Genomic DNA, 21757 nt, shown 5'->3' on the forward strand with positions numbered 1-21757 from the left:
CTCAACTCTCTGTCCACGTGGCCCCTCTAAATTTGAGTTCAAAAAATCATTTTCCCTTGAAAATGAGCCCCATAATTGTATCCCTTAAACCTCCCACACTCACTCACCCCAAACATAGCGGAGTCCAAAGCCCTCCATTCTAGTGCCAAAACTATTTCCAAAACTCTTGCTAAGATATTCAACCTTTTCCTGGCTGGCGTAGCTCAGTGGATGGAGTGCGGGCTGGGAACCAAAGTGTCCCAGGTTCGATTCCCAGCCAGGGTACATTCCTGGGTTGCAGGCCATAACCCCCAGCAACCCACATTGATGTTTCTTTCTCTCTCTCTCTCTCTCTCTCTCTCTCCCTCCCTTCCCTCTCTAAAAATAAAAAAATAAATAGATAAAATAAAATATTTAAAAAAAGAGAAAATTATTAAAAAAAAGATATTCAACCTTTTTAAGCCTTGGGCTGCTTATTATATTGTAAATTGGGCAAAATTTGACTACCTATAGGGCTGTTTTGCATAGTCTTAAAGCAGCACAAATTCCAACAAGCATGAGCTATTATTACTTTCATTCAGTTTGAGAAAGAAAAGACTCTACAAGACATAAGATTTAAGAGAAAAAGTTAACAAGGACCTAAAACAGCGATTTTCAACCAGTGTGCCATAAGAATGTTTAAAACATGTAATACCTGACTATTTAGTCAGGGGCACTAACCGCTTTTCCCTTAGATGGTCAAATTTAAAAAATGACAACAGCCAACACAACAATAGCCATCTGGTGTGAATGAATCAAAATTACACCTATTTTTTTGTCAGATCGGCCAAAAAAAATTTTTTTGGTGTGCTGCAGAATTTTAGTAACTAGCTTATGTGTGGCATGAGATGAAAAAGGTTGAAACTAGCTGACATAAAATAGTGAAAACAAAAGCGAAGTCACAGGCCTGGCCCAGAGGAGCTCAAGGCCCTCAAGGCCCTGAGACACTGCAGTGGGGCCGCTCCTCCAAGGGCCACTCTGCAGGAATCACAGGAGGCTGCACAGTGGAGGGGGCACAGAATGCGAACTCAGCCCACCTGCCCGGTTCATTAACTCCCCTTGTGGGACCTGCGGCTGGTTCTGTTAGCCCTCTGCATTGCAGTATCCCCATTTGTAATTTGGAGATAGTAAGAGCACTGCCATGAAGAACAGACACAAGACCAATGGAACAGAAATGAGAGCCCAGAGATAAGCCTACATGTACGTGAGCAAATAATTTTTGATGAAGAAGCCAAAAACATACAATGGAAAAAGAAAGACTCTTCATACAAAAATTAACTCAAAATGAAACAAAGAGCTAAATATAAGACCTGAAATAATAAAATACATAGAAGAAAGCATTGGTACCAAACTTATGGTCCTTGCACTTTGAGGGAATTTTATTAATTTAACCCCAAAGGCAAGGGAAATAAAAGCAAAAATAAATGAATGGAATCATGTCAAACTAAAAACTTCTGCACAGCAAATGAAACCATTATCCACAAAAAGGCAATCAACCAAACAGGAGATGACATTTGCAAACAACACCTCTGATAAGGGGTTAATATCCAAAATATATGAAGAACTCCTACAACTCAACAACAAAAAAGCAACCAATCCAATTAAAAAGTAGGCAGAGAACCCAAACAGACACTTCTCCCAAAAAGACATATAAATGGCCAACAAGTATATGAAAAGATACTCAACTTCACTAGCTATTAAGGAAGTACAAATCAAAACCACAATGAGATACCACAACACATCTGTTAGAATAGCTATTATCAACACATAACAATAAGTGTTGGAGAGGTCGTGGAGAAAAAGGAACCCTGCATACACATTGCTAGCAGGAATGTAAATTGGTACAGCCACTTTGGAAAACAGTGTGGAAGTTCTTCAAAAATTATAGAGCCCTGGTTGGTGTGGCTCAGTGGACTGAGTGCCAGCCTGCAAACCAAAGGATTGCTGGTTCTATTCCCAGTCAGGGCACATGCCTGAGTTGTGGGTCAGGTCCCCAGTAAAAGGTGCAAAAGAGGTAACCACACATTGATGTTTCTCACCCTCTCTTTCTCCCTCCTTCCCCTCTGCCTAAAAATAAATAAAATCTTTTTTTAAAAAATTAAGAATAGCCCTGGCTGGTGTGGGTCAGTGGATTGAGTGCTGGCCTGTGAACCAAAGGGTCACCGGTTCGATTCCCAATCAGGGCATATGCCTGGGCCCCAGTAGGGGGCATGTGAAAGGCAACCTTACATTGATGTTTCTCTCCCTCTCATTCTTTCCTCCCTTCCTCTCTCTCTAAAAATAAATAAATAAAATCTTTAAAAAAAAATTGAGAATAGAGTTACCATATGATCCAGCAATCCTTCTTCTGAATATCTATCCAAAAAATTTGAAAACATTTATTCATAAAGATACATGTATCTCTACAGTCACTGCAGTAGCACCCACAGTGACCAGAACATGGGAACAACCAATAGTTGAAATGTCCATTGATAGATAATCAGATAAAGAAGATGTGCTACATATATATTTAAAATGGAATACTATTCAGCTATCAGAAAAGATGAAATATGGCCAGTTGTGACAACATGGGTGGATCTTGAAAATATCATGCTAAGTGAGATAAGTCAGATGGAAATTCAAGAACTATATGATTTCCCTTATATGTGGGATATAAAACTAAAAGCAACAAATGAACAAACAAGACAAACAAAAAATAACTCACAGACCACAGTAAGGTGGTTGGCAGAGGGGAAGGCTGTGTATGTGTGGGGTGCGGATGTGGAAGAGGGCAAAGTGGGTCAAGTACATGGCAGCAGCAGAAGACTTGACTGAGTGAACACACCATGCACAATGCATCTGTACATTGGTACGGATGACATATTATGGAATTGTACACCTGATACCTGTGTAATTTTATTAACCAATGTCACCTCAATAAACTTAATAAAATTAAAAATCATAATAATAGCATTGCCACCTGGTGTTATTAGAATTACACTGGCTGGTGTTTGTAAAGCATCTAGTACAGTGCCTGGCACATAGCAAGTGCTATCTGTGCCTATTAAGTATATGTATATTTTTTAAAATAGAGGCTGGTGTGGCTACCTGGGGACAAAATTGGAGTGACATGAACCTGGTGAGTAAATAGGGACAGACCTGTAGAACCACAGAGATGTCCTTAGGATTCTGAACATCATCTTAAGAGTAGGGGAGCCACTCCTGACCATCCCCACCCTCAAGATCTCTCAACCTTTTAGAAATCTTGTAGTACTTAGGTTTTCTGCCTTGAAGGGGCATCTTGAATTGAATGATGTCTCTTGACAAATGAGTTCTATCTCACCAGCAAAGCTTCCATAGTGGTTATCCTTGAGTGGGGGAAAGAAGAGATGAAGGGGGACATAGAGGAGGCTTGGGTGTTGGTAACATTCTGTTTCTCCATCTAAGAGCCAGGAACATTCAGCTATACACTTAAGATTTTAATTCTTTTTTGTATTTATAAGGGCAAATACAAATGATAACTTAGAGGCTTGATTCTTTGGCTGAATGTAAGAGAAGAGGTTTTCCCTACTCCTCCTGCCTTTCAGAATTATTTCCTCAGTCCTTTTAAAACATATGTATGTAAATCTTTCTAATGACTAAATAAGTCTCTGTCAGCCTCACAACTCAGGAAAGTTTCAAGGACCTGGAAGCCATCCCTTTACAATGAAGTCATCAAGGAAAATAATGCTCTATCTCCCAATAGGAGGAAATGGGCCTAACTTTTCACTAGACTCCACACTGCACACCCCGCCTAAACTAGTGAGTGGTATCCACTTACCTCTATAGAAGAGAACGATTTCTTTCTGCCTTTGCAATCATTTTAGCAGGTTGCCTATTATGTGCATCCCATTGTGTTTTCATACTTACTCAAAAATAAAATTGTTTTCTACCCTGGCTGTTGTGATTCAGTGGATTGAGTGTCAGCCTGTGAACCAAAGGGTCACTGGTTCGATTCCCAGCCAGGGCACATGCCTGGGTTGCAGCCAGGTCCCCAGTAGGAGACGTGCAAAAGGCAACCACACATTGATGTTTTTCTCCCTCCCTTCCCCTCTCTCTAAAAATAAATAAGTAAAATCTTTTTTAAAAAATTGTTTTCTTTCTCTTCTGCCATTGAGGAGAGATTTTTTTCCAGTTGGGCGATTATTGTTTTAATATTTCTCCAACATATTTTATGTTTAAATAAAGAGGTAAAAGTATGCTTTTTATAATTAATAGTAAATTGGCCCAAAGTGAAGAAAAAAGTGACTCCAAGACCATTTATTTTTGTTATAACAAAACACAGAAAAGTTCAGATTTTGCTGGGTGATACACTATTTTTTAAAAAATGTGTACTAAATAAATGCAACTTTTACTTTTAGTCTTGATCTGAACAAGTTAAATGATACAAGAGAACATACAGCATATTAGGGGAAGTAGTAATTTTGACAAATGAGAGAGCAAGCACAGTCATATATATACCCGGTCCTACACAGCTCCAATACTTCCTACATGTGTGACTCCTGGAAGGTTACTTGTTCTCAATAATTGTTGATCCCTCACCATACATCACACTTTAGTTACTGTGTTAAGCAGCAATCTCATGAAACTGTGAAGATTCAAATCGATGGAAATTCCTGGAAGACTTCTAGTCAAGATGGCGGCATAGGTAAACCCAGCTCGCATCCTCACACTACCAATGAAAATTACAACTAAACTATAGAACAACCATCATTCAGAACCATCAGAAATCAAGTTGAATGGAAATCTGACAACTACAGAATTAAAGAAACCACATCCATCCAGGCAGGTGGGGAGGCAGAGATGCAGAATGGGCTGGTTCCACATCCACCTGTGGTGGACAAAAATTTGGCAGGGATATCTCTGGGGTGAGGAGTCCCAGCCCAACACCAGGCTCCCCAGCCCAGAGTTGTATTGCCAGGAAGATAAGTCCCCACAACTTCTGGCTACAAAAACCAGTGGGGATTGAGTTGGTGGAAGAAAGTTCTGGAGTACCAAGAAGTTCCTCTTAAAGAACACAGGCACAGACTTAGACCCAATCACTCTGAGCTCCAGCACCAGGGTAGCAGTTTGAAAGGCACCAGGGGCATACAGGGAGGACGTGAAGTGTCTGGCATCAAGGTGAGAGCTTTCTCCCAGACAGAAAGTTGGACAGAGGCTATTGTCTCTCTTCTGAACCCTCCTGCCACAGAGCCACAGAGCAGGCAGGCAGGTGTCACATCTAAGACTCCATCAACCTAGCTAACACTGTTTGTCCTGCCCTGGAGATCCCCTGAGGCTCCGTCCCTCCCAATTTATGAGCCCACCCAAGCTGTTAACAGTGGCTTTTCCACATAAATATTGGGTCTCGGCTCACGCTTCACAACTTCCCAAATTTTCTCAAACAGCAACAGCCAGCCTCAATGAGGCCCCAACACCTGCACCTTTTGCTAAGTGGCCCCAGGCCTAATGCTAGAAGCATCCAGCCTAGATTCACAGCTTGGTTTTGCCTGGGAATCTCCAAGTCCAGCACAAGTAGCAGCTATCTCATATTACTTTATAGCTCATGCAGGGTGGCCCTGGGCAGTACGCAGGTGGGGACTGACCTTGGCCTGTACCACCCAGGAAACCTCAGGACTAACGCACCCACTGAACAGCTACAGGCCATGCTGAAGCACCACCACCCTGCCACTGCACACCTGATCCTCCATGGAAGGTGGAGGTTTGTGGTCAGTGGTCAGAGCCAGTCCTTGTAGCTGACTGGCATGGGTAAATCCTTTCCATTGACCTGACAAGAACAATCAAGGCTCAACTACAAGAGGAGGGTGTGCTTGGTCCATGCAGAGGATGCACCTCAAGTACCCAGCTTGGGTGATAGGAGAGGCTGTACCCCTGAACCCTAAAGGACACCTACTACATTAGGGCACACTATCAAGACAGGGAGTCATAGCAGCTCTACCTAATACATAGAAACAAACACAGGGAGCCTGCCAAAATGAGACAAAGAAACATGGCCCAAATGAGAGAACAGATCAAAACATCAGAAAAAGAATTAAATAAAATGAAGATAAGCAATCTATCAGATGTAGCGTTCAAACACTGGTTATAAGGATGCACAAGGAACTTAGTGAGGATCTCAGCAGTACAAAAAAGATCCAGTTAGAATGAAGGGTGTACTAATTGAAGCAAAGAACAATTTACAGGGAAACAACAGGAGAGTGGATGAAGCTAAGAATCAAATCAATGATTTGGAACATAAGGAATAAAAAAACAACAAATCAGAACAAGAAGAAGAAAAAAAAACAGAGATAGTGTGAGCAACTTCTGGGACAAGAGTTCCAACATTCACATCATAGGGGTGCCAGAAGGAAAGGAGAAACAGCAAGAAATTGGAAATCTATTTGAAAAAATAATGAAAGAAAACTTTCCTAATTTGGTGAAGGAAATAGACATGAAAGTCCAGGAGGTGTAGAGAGTACCAATTATGATGGATGCCAAGAGGCCCATTCCAAGACACATCATACTTAAAATGCCAAAGGTTAAAGATAGAGAATCTTAAAAGCAGCAAGAGAAAAGCAGTTAGTTACCTACAGGTGAGTTCCCATAAGAATGTCAGCTAATTTCTTAAAAAAATATTTGCAGACTTGGAGGGATTGGCAAGAAATATTCAAAGTCATGAAAAGAAGGGGCCTCCAGCCAAGATTGCTCTACCCAGCAAAGCTATCATTTAGAACTGAAGGACAGAAGAAGAACTTCCCAGACAAGAAAAAGCTAACCATTACTATATGAAATATTAAAGGGACTTATTTAAAAAAAGGTCAAAACTATGAACAATAAAATGGCAATAAATACATCTCTATCAATAATTGAATCTGAACAACAAACTAATCAAACAAGCAGAACAGAGACAGAATTGTGGATATGGAGAGTGTTTTGATGGCTGCCAGATGAAAGTGGGTTTGGGGGAATGGGTGAAGAGGTGAGGGGATTAAGAAGTACAAATAGGTGGTTACAGAATAGCCATGGGGATGTAAAGTATAGTGTAGGAAATGGAGTAGCCAAAGAACTTATATGCATGATCTGTGGACGTGAACAAAGGTGTAGGGATTGCCTGAGGGAGTGGGGTGTTGCTGGATGGAGGGGGGCAAAGGGGGGAAAATTGGGACAACTGACCAGCTGATTCCAGGGCCCCTGGAAAGGCCTCTTCTCACTGAACACATCAAGAAACATCTAATGTAATTTCAGAATGGGTCATTTTTACTGCTCCTCATTGCCTCCTGAGTTGCCTAACCTGTGAAATTGGTATAAGTGTTCAGAACTATTGCAACAACCAAATGAGACTGTAACATGTATGCTTCCCACAATACCTGGAACATAGTAATTATTCAGTATATTTAAGTAGCCACTTGAGAGAGGAAAAAATTCTAATTCAGGACACTCACCAAGCATGGCCAAGGTGTGCATGATCATAGACAGTTGGGCCACAGCTATACCTAGGAACAAAGTTAAAATCCATCATGTGAAACGTATTTGCAAGAAAGACACCACTTTCTCGGATAGGATTATATATAACCATGTCTTTGTTTTTTGTTTTTTTTTAAGCACCACTTCTAGGGAATGTACAGCCAGGAATCTATTATTTGACTCGTTAAATTCATATTAAAACCCTGCGAATTCACTGTGACTATACCAGCGTCTTCAGTGGTCCTTCCCATGTATTTTATTACTTACTCAGTGATTTCCACCCGAGAACCCAACCCCACTTTCCACACAAAACGCTCACTCCACAATCCTTCCCGCCCTACCTCCCCCAACACAATCCCCGGGAGCTACCAGGAGGCGGCGTCCGCGCTGCCCACGATTAAGGAGTCCTTCCTCCGGGTGAGGCTGTTGTACACCTTGACGCCCGTATCGTGGCCTGCAGGCTGCAGCCAGTCCTGCCCGCGTTCCCCTGACACCGCCCGCCCTGGCCACAGCCCCTGCCCCAGGCCCAGCGAGGCCCGGAGAAGCGGAGTGGCCAGACGAGCCCGGAATACCCGCAGCATGACAGGTCCGGGAGCCTGGAGAAACTAGGGAATTCCGGCAGCTTGGGAAATTCGCCACGCCCACTTCTAATAGGCCCGGCCCGGCCGGGCGCCACTGACCCTGGGATACCTCGCTCAGCATAGGCCCCGCCCACCCGGAAGATGATCAGCACAGCCCCCGCCCACCCCGAAAGCTACCCGGCCAGGCCCCGCCCACCCTGAAAGACGACAGTTAGGGCACAGCCACCCCGGAATTAGGACCTGTCCCACTCCCGCCCGCCCACCCAGAAAAAGGACCCGGCGCAGCCACGCCCATCCTGGAAGAGGACTTGGCCCAGCCACGCCCACCCCGGAACAGCCGAAGGGAAGCGGCAGCCCCGCCTCTGTCAGGCCTGTGGGTGTCTTTCGGGAAGCAGAGGGTGCCCTTCGGGGGGGTGGGGGAGGGGAAGGGTCGGAGTCAGAGTCGGGAAGGGGTGCTGGCAGGGAACAGAGTCGGACCCCCATGCAGCAGGAAGAAGTACTCCCTCCCGCTCGAAGGAGGGCCACCTCACATCAGCTCAGGTAGGCTGGGTGCTTACGTATGAATCCCCGCCGGGACAGGGGAGGTCTCTGCGAGCCGGTGTTCACAGTGCGGGGACCTGCCGATGACTCCTCGCGCGCTCCCGAAGCACGTTTGCACCTCAGTAAAGGCACACACCCCAAGTATGTTTGCATCCCAACACACACAGCGGAGGAAAGACCAAAGCTAGGGAAGCACTCATTCATTAAATACACGTGGTAGGAAATGTCTGCTTGGGATTCATTTTAAAGTGAAAAACATTCTGAATTGCGGTTTCAGTGGGGCTTTTAGTTGTTTCTTTTTAGAGAGAGGGGAAGGAGGGAGATAGAGAGCGAAGCTTCTATCGTTTGCCTCTCGCACACCCCCAGTGGGAGACCTGGCCCGTAACCTAGACACGTGCCCTGACGGGAGTCGAATCGAATTGACCTTTCGGTTTGCAGGCCGGCGCTCAATCCGCTGAGCCACACCAGTCAGGGTTCAGTGGGATTTTCTAAAAGCGGGTTTATGTGAAGTTAGTTTCAAGATATCTCGACGAATGTGTCCCTAATATCTTGCAAAACAATGTTTCAAAACAAACAAATCTTTGCTTTTGCCATCCTCAAAAGAGCACAGAGATTCCTCTGTTCTTTTGGGGGTTTGTTTTCTTAGTTTTTTGAAAGGCAAATGATTAAGTAGAGACAAATTAGTACATTCCCAGAACACTTAAAATTTTTTTGAGATCCGTGGAGTTCAACTCTGCAACTCTGTTTCAAGCCGAGCTGTAGTCTAATAAACTATGTAATATGTATGAACTAAAATGTTAGACCCTGTGGTTGAAAATTATGAGACGTCAACACCAATGCCTAGCAGTGCTTCCTGACTACTCAAAAGTTCTTCACTGCCTTCATACTTATCTTGATGTTATTTTGTATTTGTCTTTTGTTTCTATGTGCATATTTTGCTCCCTGAGTACTTTAGATTGTAAATTCTTTTGTATCTCACACTGTACTCAGCACTAAATTCAGAAGAGTTGCTGAATTAATATCTGATGAAATCCACCTGTTGTGCAGGTGGGAGGAAATTTGGGTGAAAACATATCTGTTAGAGGAGGCTCTAATCCGATTATTAGGTATGCCAATGAAATAAGAAAATGGACAAAAGGCCTGATTGCAATCTGAGAACATACAGAATTCAAGGAAAAACCTAGAAATTTTGAAGACATTTAATAACATTAAAGACCAAATCCTGCACATGAATTTGGATAGGTGCAATGTTTGAAATGGCCAAAGAAACCATGATGTTTAAATTAACAATGGTATCTTCTGTCTTCAGAAAACTTGCCATATAATGTGTTCGTCCCTTGTCTTGCAGCAATTCTACCTTTTGTTAAGTCTTTTGGGAATCATCAAAGAAATGATAAACATAACTCATTTAATGACTGTTAAAAATGTGATTCCTCTTGCAGGTTGAATATTAAGGTCAAGTAAAGGTGACCAAGAAGATTATATACCAGAAAAAGAGAATCTTATTCATTTGAAGTTACCCCTCCCTAATCTAGGTCAGAATACAAAGTGTATTAAAATGAATGACTCCAAAATTTCGTGAATGCCATTTCTTAGTCCTTAATGACAACAAAAATGTGATTCTCAGTATTGTTTTCTTTCAAGGCAAAATCTTGTAAATTCAGACTAGAAGAGATAAGGGCATTGTTTAGGGCATTTCAAGTTTGAAATGAAAGTATTGATTTATTTAAGAACCTCAAAACAAATAATTGTATATTTATCTCTTATCTTTTAATCCCTTAGGTCCGCATGTCTTCAGTTAAACTGGAAATATAACTTTAGGAAAAAGGATTTAATATCTATCTTTTTGCAACACACTCCAAAGAGCAAAACTGAAACAAACAAGATTCTTCAGTATATCTTCAAAATTAAACATTTTCCCTTAGTGGTATATTTCAAATGCATAATCACAGTTCATTGTTTTAGCTATTGGTCTTCTAAACTTGTTCAGAAAACTGTGAAGTCATTAGTATATATTTTAGTAACTTTGTAAAGCTAATAATAAAATATTTTCTACTTCTTACCCGAGGGGTAAATTAAATGTCTTATTGAATGTAAGCTCCTGTTCTCTATTCTCTACTGTGACCCCAGGGCATAAAACAGTAGCTAGAACTTGGTAGGCACTTGTTAAATATTTCTTGTTGATTAAATAAGATGTCTTTGTATTTTAAGTATCTGAAAAGTCCATGAAACATGAGAGGAATCATTATTCAGATAGCATGGTGATTTTTAGAAAAGATAACCTCATCCAAACTCCAGTTGATCGTTGGATGAGGTACATGATTTCTAACCTTTAAATTCAGAGAAACACTACTCATTCAAGAGCCAACGAACCAAGCATTGAAAAAAGAACCTACCTTTTTCTTGCTATTGTACTTTAAAACTGCTTACATGCTCTTATGTATGGTATTTCTTATTCCACTTTGTACTCTTTATACCATGTAACATCTCTTTCCACATAATGTCATAGTATTAGTCCTTTGTGCAGACCAGTGGCCAATAAATTTTGTTGTATGAAATGAAAACTTTTCTTATGATGTGCTTTTTAACTGGGCCAAGTCTGGAAGACGTGAATCTATAAGTAAAATAACAGCCATTTTCCCAAATATCAAAGTGAACGTCCTCCTAATGAGGGGGTTGGATGAGGGAGTGTAAGAGCAAAGAACAAACCCATTTACATCAAACATTGTTTGTCGTTTGTCACTGTCGTAACGTTCCAATGTGAAAAATCCATTTGAAATGACAAAATAGCTTAATTTAGTCTCATTTATCGTAGTGATATCCATATCAAGATGCCCTGCGGATCGCTGAGAAGAGCACCACTGCAGATAATATTTTTTTTATAAAAATTGGATTGGCCCGAAATATTACTGGGTTACATACAGCAATTTTAAAAATTTCCCAGAAGATCTTGTCACATTGTTTGGTCGCGAACACCCCGAATCTAAATACCAGAACTGTGCGCGTTAGAACTGCAATGTAATCATTTTGTCTACATGGTGTGCCCTATATGGCAATGGAGCAGACCCGGAGTTAAGAGTGAAACGCTCTGAATTAATAAAAGGGGAAGGAAACGGAGCACTGCCCTGGCACGGAGTTAACAGAGACATCCCCAAGGTTGGGGGGAGGGTGGTCAAGCTAATTTACAGGGCGACAGACAACGAAAAGACAACCCGCCCACCTTAGGGAAAACAGAACGCGCAGACTGCAGAGGAGAGCGGGAGGGAAGCAGAGGCAACCCCGCAGAGCTAGCTCGGTCAGGAAGGACACTCGGCAGCGCAGGGCCAGAGCCCGCGGACAAAGGTGGAGTGGCCACGCCCACAAGGCGGGATGTCTGGTGGAGAAGGCGGGCCTTTGCGCGGACCTGTCGTCCTGGCAACGGGATCCTCTGTGCGAGTACTTTTAAGAAAGCTCCAAATCCGGAGTTCGTGGTGGGAAGAGTCATTGGAGAGGGGAAGGGCCGAGACAACATAGAGGGAGACCCCAGCATCCCAGCGACCGGACACCTGGTCTGCCCAGGTTTAGGTGGTCTTCCAAATGAGGGGGTAAAGTTTGAGAGCAGGTTCCAGAGCACAGGAGGACAGGGATCGGGGCTGCCCGCCCTCTGCGTGGGCCTGGCCCGGAAGCAGCTCCCCTCGCCGGCCCCTTTTGTCTGCTAGCCGCCGGGCTCCGGGCTCCGGCCGGGTACACAAAGGGAGGGTGGTGAGAACCGCGCAAGCGCGCGAGGCGCCGAGATTGCTGGGAGTGGTGGTCCCGCCGCCGAATGGTAGGTGTCCCGCGCGGGCCAGCAGCCGCCCAGGCCGTACAAGTGCGCATGAGCCACCACTTCCGCCCTGCTCGGCCCAGCCTCTGTCTCCACCCCTCCGCAGGACGCGGGTTTCTAGTACTGTATAGTAGTTAAGAGCCCTAGAGGAGTTCTTCAACCTCGTCCCTCCTTCTCTTCATGTTGATTGGGCCAATGAGGTAATGACCGCTGTGGACTGGCTCCTGGGGTTGCCAGTCTGTTCCGAGATGTACTTATATCCCCGCTGCGCGGTAGGCACTGGAGATTTGAGGGGCTGAATGGGAAGAGGGCTTAGGTTTTCTGGGCGTGCGACGATCTTGAGGCAGCGGACGGAAGCAGGGTCGGCTCTGTCCCAGTCTTGGGCGGGTCTGGTTGTCACCCCGCGTCCCCAGCGGGCATGCAGCGGCGCCGGACATGTTCTGCCTCCAAGTACGAAACTCACAGTAAAGTTTGTGCCTCGCCTGTCGCCCTCTGTCCCCGCGACCCCCACCCCCGCAAAAGTGACAGACAAAGCCACACCCCCGCGCGGCCAGGCCGGTGAGGGGCGTGAATGCGGCGGGGGCGGGGCCCGCGGGGAGGGGGCAGTGGGGGGTGGCGGGGCGCATGCGCTGTACTGGGGGCCGAATGTTTCCCAAGTGTTTGAAACTGGTATTTGGGTTTTCCACGTTGGACAAGTGCGGCGCGGCGGGCAGCGCGCGCCCCTTCCCGCGCTCGCTCGGCCCAGCCCCGGCCCCTCCGCCGGGGTGCGCGCCCGCACGCCCGCCCGCGCCCGCCCCGCGCCGGAGGCCGCCGAGCGCTGGCCCGGCACGCCCGCGCCGGGTCCCCGGGCCCAGGCGGCGCGGCTCGCAGATGTAGCGGTGCGGGGCCGGCAGGAGGGGGGGGCGCCGGCGGGCGGGAGGTTTGCATTTTGCAGGGCTGGGCTCCGAGGGGGCGGGGGCTGGAGGAAGCGGAAAGCCGCGCCGAGTCGCCGGGGACCTCGGTGAACCATGTTGAGCCCTGCCAACGGGGAGCAGATCCACCTGGTGAACTATGTGGAAGACTACCTGGACTCCATCGAGTCTCTGCCTTTCGACCTGCAGAGAAACGTCTCGCTGATGCGGGAGATCGACGCGAAATACCAAGGTACGGCGGGATGCATGGGCGGGGGCGGCCGCTCCATCCCCGCGGGTCGCGGCTCTCCGCGGGGCCGCGGGCCGTCCTGGACCCTTCCTGGGGAGCCGTGGGCCCGCGGTGGTGTCCCTGGCCCGGCAAAAACAAAAGGTCTGGAGCGTCTTTGATTCGTCAAGGTCCTTGTGTGCGAAGCCGGGACACGGAGGAGGAAGGAGAAAAGAGAGGTCTCAATGCCAGGCTGCGCGAGCAAAGCGCTCTTTGTAGTGAAGTGACGAGGCGGGGTGTTGCGGGGGAGGGGGCTCAGGGGCGCAGGCTACAGCGCGGAAGGAGGAATATGCCGCTTTCGTTAGGGCTGAGGGGCGCAGGGACGGGGCTACGCGCAGGTCTGCTGGGAGGGCGCTGCAGGCGAGGGGTCCCCTGGCCCTGCTGGCCATCCCCAGAGCCACATACACCCAGTCCCGAATCTGAGTGTTATATAAAGTCCAGGGTCTGTACTATGCGCTGTGTAGCCCCGGTCGCCCCCGCCCAGCCCCCCAGCTCTCCCGCGGTGCTGGACAGTGAGTCGGGGGCTACACGGCTTGGTGTAGTTTGCGGAGGGCCTGGGCTTTATTCCGTGCGTACGGTGGGGAGGGGAAAAGAGGGGAGGATGTGGCGAGGAAGTCGCCCATCTGTGCTGCGCTCGGGGGGCGCGTGCAAAGACCAGGGGCTGGAGAAGAACATGGCAGGGAGGGGACCAGTGGGTCGTTGTCTGCAGCCCCAGCCGCCCAGGGTCCGGGAGAGAAGCGAGGCTTCCTGTCCGCTGGGAATTGTTGGCTGTTGGGGAAACTTTCCTGCCAGGTCAGGCACGGCTTTGGGGGCTGTGTTTGGAACGTAGGTCGTCACTCCGAGTTTACTAATGTTTACAGGGCTGCGCAGCAGGGAAACAGGAGAGTGGGGGGAGGTGGAAAGCCATAGCTTTCAGTGAAACACACAGAAACCCCCTTTCGACGAGGCGCCCCTGCGCGCTCTATCAGACACTCGGTTTCGCAGCGTTATTTATAAGAGGCTTATTAGCATATTGCGAACCTCCCGCTCTAGCCTTCTCAGGATTGGCTGTGGCGTCCCCATGGAATGTCCTTATCAGTCCGCTGCTGAACTATTGGTTGCTGGGCCGGATAAGGGCGGGCCTTGCACTGTGACTGGCACGGGTCTCTTGTTTCCGCGGCCTTCTTTTTTTCTCTTTCGTAGAGGGGCGGGGAGGAGGGAGGAGGTCGACTTGATTTGAATGTCTTAGGGTCGCCCGGCTTCTGGCCTTGGATTGGCTATTGACGCTGCGGGGTGGGCCGTGTTCCCCTGCCCTACTCTGAGATTGGCTCCCCTTCTGGCCTCCGCCCTCCGGCCTGGCGACCCTCATAGGCTGCAGTTGCCTGGGCGGGGCGCGTCCCCACTGGCCTCCTCCCCATTGGCCGGATTCCCGACCCCGCCCCCTATCCTCAGGGACCGGAGCCTGGCCACTTCCGGCCGTGGAGCTATGGCGGCGTCCGGGAGTCGAAGGCGAGGTTTCTTAGTCCTTCTGTTGGCTGTACCGAAGACTTACCTCAGGCTTCCCGCCCTGGCCCCAGGGAACCGCAGGACAGGCCAGCGGCTGCGAGGAGCGAGGGAAGCGTGAGTGACCCGTGTTTGGGGGCTCTTCTCGGTGGTCCGTGCCCATGATGGCTCGGGTAGTGTAATCATTGAACATCAGGGGCATTTAAGGGATTCACAACCTTTGTAGAATCCATGGCATTGTTAATTAGCATTTTCCTAGATGACAAAAAGGAGTACCTTTAAAGTTTTCTGACATTCACGCCTGTATACCTCTTAAAGTTACTTCCTTCTTGTATGGGTCTTTCGCTGTTCAGTTAATGCATACATAGTATGGTGCTTATTCGACTCCTGTGGAGCACAAACTGAAGCCAGTGCTGTTGAGTGCGCTGTAAAGTCTAATCATTTGTCATGAGAACAGTCGTAATTTACTTGGTTGGGATTTGCTATAAATGTTAAGGTATGCAGCGTAGTTCTGAAAAATTAAGTTTTACTTTATGTTGCAAGTCAAACCGTTAACAATTTGTATTGCATAGTATGCATCAGTTGGAGGTTAATTCATGATGATGGGTTATAATTAATTCAACCAACTTTAAATGGTATTTGAGCTTATTTTTAAATTATTTTTCTTGTGTTATTTTTTAAATACCCACTCACCTGCCCACCATGGAAGTCACCTTCATAAAGAACTTAAGTGCAAATCTATGTAAAATTAAAGTACATTATGGATCAGTAGAAAGATCAAATTTGCTGTGATCTCTTTTAGTCCTTAAATTTTCCCCCATGGTACCATTGCTTTCCTACAGTAATGTTACTGTGGAGCATTTCTAGAAGAAATGGTCTGCAGCAGTTTGAGCTGATGGGGCAGAAGGAAGTGAGTGTCCTGGCAAGATGTCTCTCTAGCTAGTGCTGGTGTTCCTTCTCAATGGACATTTGTACTTAAAGTAGCTTTGTTTAAATAGAATGCTTTGCTTGGGGCATCCAAGAAATATATTAGCATTATGAGGGTAACAGAGTTACTTCTCGCTAATTTTTCGATGTTTGTCTTTTTCCCACAAGTGAGTTACCACGTGGGTATAAGCTTGCTTGTGATATAAAAGAAGCCATACTTATTAAATTTTAAATTAGCCATATGGTAGAATTGTTCTCTTTTCTCTGAAATACTAAAACTATTGCTTGAAATTTGGTTACTTATTAGACCAAATGATAGTTTTGTAATGTGCAATTAATTAAAAAAAAAACTACCCAGAGCCCTGACTGGGTAGTTAATTTGATTAGCTTCACCCCAATATGCCAAGGTTGCGGGTTCCATCTCTGGTCAGGGCGCGTAAAAGAAGCAACTAATGAATGGATAAATAGGTGGAACAACACATTGACATTTCTCTCTCTCCCTGTCTCTCTCTCTCTCAAATAAATTTTTAAAATAAACATTACTCAGCATTTCTAAACATCATTATTTGGGTTTAAAAAATGAATGGCAGAAACTTATTTTAACATCTATTAAATAGAACTTGGGTTGAGCACAGCTATTTATTTTCAGGATTAATTAAGGTGCTATAGGACCGTGGCACTCCTTTGAGGTGGGAAATTCCACATTGTTCTAGGAAGTATCTTTAGAGCTGTCTTTAGTTTAAGAATGTAGCCTGGGAAATAATATTTACCATTTAGCTAAGCTCCAGTGTTGGCCTAGGTTCGTATGTTTACTTTAGTTTTAGATTTGTGCCTTATAACTATTTGGAGATAAGATCTGGGTGATAGCCACATTTTATGTGTTTTCTCCCCATATCCCCACACTTAACTTCCTACTTCGAGAGTAGAATTGCCTTATTTTGAGAGACTGCAAAGCTTTGCAAGAGAAAAGTCTGCTACTATTTTATGGTACTATTTGGGGGAAATAACTCTAGAAATTTGTATCTGTGTATTTAAGCTTTTGGCAAGAATGTTTACTTCCCTTATCTTGATCAGATTTTTTAACAGCTTTATTTTATGAGAAATTGCCTAATTACATTAGCAAAATTACATTTTATATTCACATACACTGCCTTCCTACCTATCTAAGAAGGTTTCAATTTAGTATTGAGGGTTTTTAATTTATTTTTGATGTTTTACAGTCTATAGATATGTAACTGTTTTAAGCAGTAAATGGAAAAGCAAAATCTGCCACCTTTATTTTAAAGCAGGGCTGGATTGTGTGGCTTATTGTGACAAACCTTCATTATTTTCAGTAATAAAGAGGAGTAAAATGCTAGGATGAAAATGATGTGACTGATAAATTGAGTCTCGGTCATAAGTAATATTTATATGTAGTCTATAATTTAATAGAATATTGTTGACATCAGTACATTAGAATAAAATTAATAAGGGCCTTTAAAGTATTAGAACAATATTTGAATGAAAACAGTGGAAGTAGAGGACATCGTTAATTTTATTGAAAATAAAAATTTGGGACCCAGTACTTCATCTAAATTTGATCTTTTCTCCTAATTGTCCATCGTAGGAGTATTATACTTCTGAATGTACACAGTTCCTTGGAGAGCTTTTGGTAGCACTTTGCTAAATGAGAACTGTGTTGGTATGTGTATTTAGTTCCAGGGATTTTTTTCTATAGGAAAAAAAATGTCTGCTAGGAGGGCATACAAGGTATAAGCTTTTTCATACTAGGAAACTTTGCATTGATCATTTCTCTCCTTTGTAATTACTTTTTCATAGACCAAAGAATTAAATAAAAGGCTTGGTAGTGTTTATAGTGTGGGTGTAATGCTCATTTTTCCCTTTGCAGAAATCCTGAAGGATCTGGATGAGTATTATGAGAGGTTTAAACGGGAGACGGACGCCACCCAAAAGAGGAGACTGTTGCACTGCATTCAGAGAGCCCTGATTCGGAGCCAGGAGCTGGGCGACGAGAAGATTCAGATTGTGAGTCAGATGGTAGAGCTGGTGGAGAACCGGACCAGGCAGGTAGACAGTCACGTGGAACTCTTTGAGGCACACCAAGAAGTCAATGACACCACTGGCCACAGTGGCAAAGCTGGCCAGGATAAGTCCAAGAATGAGACAATCACACAGGCAGAAAAGCCCAATAACAAGAGGTCTCGGCGACAGCGCAACAACGAGAATCGGGAAAATGCAGCTAATAATCATGACCACGATGACATCACCTCAGGAACGCCTAAAGAGAAGAAAGCAAAGGCCTCCAAGAAGAAGAAACGCTCCAAGGCCAAAGCAGAGAGGGAAGCATCCCCTGCAGACCTTCCCATTGACCCAAATGAGCCTACATACTGTCTGTGCAATCAGGTCTCCTATGGAGAAATGATCGGCTGCGACAACGATGAGTGCCCCATCGAGTGGTTCCACTTCTCCTGTGTAGGACTGAATCATAAACCAAAGGGCAAGTGGTACTGTCCCAAATGTCGAGGGGAGAATGAGAAAACCATGGACAAAGCCCTGGAGAAATCCAAAAAGGAGAGGGCTTATAACAGGTAGTTGGTGGACCTTTCTGAGCAGTGAGGAGGACTAAGCCAGTGTATTTATTACATTGCCACCTTTGGCGAGGTGCAAGGACTGTACAATGTATATTTTTAAAGAATGTTAGAAAAGGAACCATTCCTTTTGTAGGGATGGCAGTGATTCTCTTTGCCTTTTGTTTTCATTGGTACACTTGTGTAACAAGAAAGTGGTCTGTGGATCAGCATTTTAGAAACTACAAATATAGGTTTGAATTAAACACTCACGCAAGTCTCTGACTGATTTTTGGGGTGGGGGGGAGTGGGAGAGTTGACCTGGAAGCATCCTAACATGTTAAATGTGTTAAGAAAAGGTTCATTTAGCTACTGTTTTATTTTAATAAAAATAATGTTATTATTTCATGAACAATTTTTTAAAAAAATTAGCCAACCAAGTTGCTAAATCTTCTTGCTATAATAATGTATAGCCATATAACAATTCAATAACAATTTAAGTTTGAAAATTATTTTTGAAAAATGTAAATGGTTCAATTTTACATGACATTTTACATAGTGTCCTATTCCCCAAATGGCCATTTTTCAATGACTGTGTACATTTTTTAATAACCAGACAGAAGTGGTCTAGTCATGGAATCAAATTTATGCTTTTGCTATCACCCATCCTAGTATAGTATACTTAATTTATGTAAAGTGTATAAATGTACATTTCCAAGTGAACTTGCACTTGCTGTATTATAATCAGAAGTGCAGCCAGATGCCATTGTGAAACCAAGGTGTTTCCTGCTGTGCAGATGTGACATTAAGAAATAAATGAAACTTAGACAGTTCTTCTAGCAGTATATTTAATTTTAACATAAGTGATTTTTAAATTTTTATCTTCAAAGTATGTACACCAGCAGTTTAGACAAAGCCTTAAGCAAAATTTGGTGTTACTATTCTCAGTAATGAAACAGAAGTTACCTAATTGTCAGCAAGTAAATGTCAAAACAATATATATTTAGACCAAGGGTTGGAAAATTATTGCCCATAGGCCAAATCCAGCCCTCCACCTGTTTTTGTATGGCCTGTGAGCCAAGAATGATCTTTGCATTGTTTAAATAAAAAAAAAAAGAATCCTATTTTGTGACATGAAAATTATATGGAATTCAAATTTTAGTGTCCATAAATAAAGTTTTATTGTCACACAGTCATGCTCATTTACTATTTTTGTCCAGTGGCAGAGTTGAGTGGTTGCGACTGAGAGACTATATTAGCCACAAAGCTGAAATTACTTATTTTTTGATCCTAAGTTTGCTGACCTGATTTAGACTGACTTCTTGCATGATAAGCTGTCCTTAACTGCCTGAGTATTAAAGGGTCAACAGAATTTCCATGTCTAAGGGATATATGATTCACTTTAACCATATATTGCAGTTTGTTTTATATCCTCTGTGAAGCTGCTACAAGGAAGAACTGTAGCATCTAAGGATCTGTGTGGCATTTATTGTAAGTAAAACAATAAGTTGTTTTTTGATTGTTTACTTCATTTGATAAAAATTATTGGGAACTTTATTTGTGCCAGAGTTAATTAAGCCTCTGTTTTACAGTGAATTTCCATTATAGGAGGCTATTTGGTAGACAAATGTAAATTATACTCGATCACATACATTAAAATGTGAACTTTTTGCATATCAGTACCTACAAATAGGCATTTACTTTCCAGCAAAACTCCAAATAAAACATTTGAAAACCTTGTGTTGAAATATAATAAGATTTAGCTAGACAAACAATAAACAAAAAGTTTACTATATTATTTTTGACTAAAACACTTTAATAATTAATGACAAAAGTAGTTTATTTTTTAATTATTTTATTGTTCAATTACAGTTGTCTGGATTTTCCCCCCACCACTCCCCACCACAAGTAGTCTAAAAGAATCTTTGCTTATATAAAATTGTATTTAGTTTTTCACTTCTATTTTAATTAGCACTAGTAGTGAAAATTAAGTTATGGGAGTCAAGATTAAATAGAACACATTGCTGATCCCAGATTTCTTTATATTCAGTGTTGCTGTAGACAGCTATAGTCAAGACAGAAACTATTTGTATGTATCTTTGTGTCTTTGGGGTTTGATCTTCCATAAATTTGCTTAATTCTTGATCCATGGATTTTCGCTTTTAGGACACCTATTTCATATAGGATGGTTCTGAGAAATAAATGAGGTTAATTAAGTGAGTGACATTGGGATTATGTTAAGCAAATTCTGGATATTTTTTCCCTACCATTAGTGAAGTTTCCAGTAAGGATAACTGGTGAGGCATTTTTTTCTTTGAAAAATGTGGAACATTATAGAGGAAGATGTTGTTGGATTTGGCAGTATTTTAAATCACTTTTAATTCCTTTGGACATCGAAAATACAATCACAAATAATTACTTGGTACATCAAGATTTAGGCTTTAAATCATGATTAAATACTATAGGAAGATCCAGGTAACCCTAGGGGAGTGCTGAAAACAAGATAGAATTATTTTTGAAAATAGATTAGTTAGAAGCTATCTAATGTAGGATACTTGCTTATTTTTTTAGTTGAAGTATAACTGGCATTTAACATTTTATTTCAGGTGTACAACATAATTGTATACATTTTGAAATGATCGCAGGCCTAGTTATATTAAGTTACAAAAATTTTTAAAAAATTTTGTGATGAAGACTTTAAAGATACTCTTAGCAACTATAAAATATGCAATACATTATTACTAACTGTAGTCACTATGCTGTACATTATGTCCTCATGACTTATAACTGGAAGTTTGTACCTACCTTATGACCTTTGCCCTTTTGCCCACCTGCACCCTTGCCTTTGACAACCACCACTTCCAGTTCCTTATATTTAATAACCAAGTTATTAAAGTTCAGGTAGGGTCTAAATGTTTCTGTTAGAATGGAATACTTTATTTTAAACTGGGCTAAGGAAATTTGGTTCATTCAATTAACGAGCATGTATCAAGTAGCCATGGCTGGCATTCCTGGCGCAACAGGTGCAGAGGAGGGTGCACTCTGGGTACTGAGAAGGAATACTGACTACAGGAGCAGGACCCATGGGCCGCGCAGAGACACATCTTCCAGTGACTTGGACATTGCGGTATAGTTGTCTCAGTAACCAAGACTATCAGTGGTTACAAGTTATGAAGTAATAAAGCATTTATTAAGGTAAAAGC

General features: G+C 43.6%; 2 protein-coding genes and 1 long non-coding RNA gene across 4 annotated transcripts in view; 2 read left to right on the forward strand and 1 right to left on the reverse strand.

The window, feature by feature from the left end:
* Positions 1-8152, reverse strand: part of CARS2 (cysteinyl-tRNA synthetase 2, mitochondrial) — a 51235-nt gene extending 43083 nt beyond the window's left edge. For both annotated transcript variants that reach the window (XR_004899923.1, XM_028526516.2), the window contains exons 1-2: positions 7849-8152; positions 7458-7508 (exon numbers count right to left, since the gene is read on the reverse strand). Coding sequence is in view for 1 of the 2 variants with exons in the window: in XM_028526516.2 (XP_028382317.1) it covers positions 7458-7508; positions 7849-8060 (263 nt within the window). In the remaining variant the exon portion in view is untranslated. The remainder of the gene's footprint in view (positions 1-7457; positions 7509-7848) is intronic.
* Positions 8153-8217: 65 nt separating this feature from the next.
* On the forward strand, positions 8218-11164 carry LOC118497400. The gene is made up of 2 exons (XR_004899924.1): positions 8218-8741; positions 9648-11164. It is a non-coding gene; the product is annotated as an uncharacterized LOC118497400 (long non-coding RNA).
* A 2218-nt stretch (positions 11165-13382) lies between these two features.
* Positions 13383-18832, forward strand: ING1 (inhibitor of growth family member 1). The gene is made up of 2 exons (XM_028526610.2): positions 13383-13545; positions 17876-18832. Exons 1-2 carry the CDS (start codon positions 13410-13412, stop codon positions 18577-18579), a joined length of 840 nt encoding a protein of 279 aa, XP_028382411.1. The 5' UTR covers positions 13383-13409; the 3' UTR covers positions 18580-18832.
* Positions 18833-21757: the final 2925 nt, after the last annotated feature.

This window comes from Phyllostomus discolor, chromosome 11 (assembly GCF_004126475.2).
Source record: "Phyllostomus discolor isolate MPI-MPIP mPhyDis1 chromosome 11, mPhyDis1.pri.v3, whole genome shotgun sequence".
Classification (NCBI taxonomy): domain Eukaryota; kingdom Metazoa; phylum Chordata; class Mammalia; order Chiroptera; family Phyllostomidae; genus Phyllostomus; species Phyllostomus discolor.

What these genes read in the sequence shown, in the direction of transcription:
- ING1 (XM_028526610.2), top strand. Translation starts at nt 13,410, where the DNA reads ATGTTGAGCCCTGCCAACGGGGAGCAGATCCACCTGGTGAACTATGTG. An exon ending in GATCGACGCGAAATACCAAG is followed by an intron (nt 13,546 to 17,875) that starts GTACGGCGGGAT and finishes TTCCCTTTGCAG; the next exon opens with AAATCCTGAAGGATCTGGAT.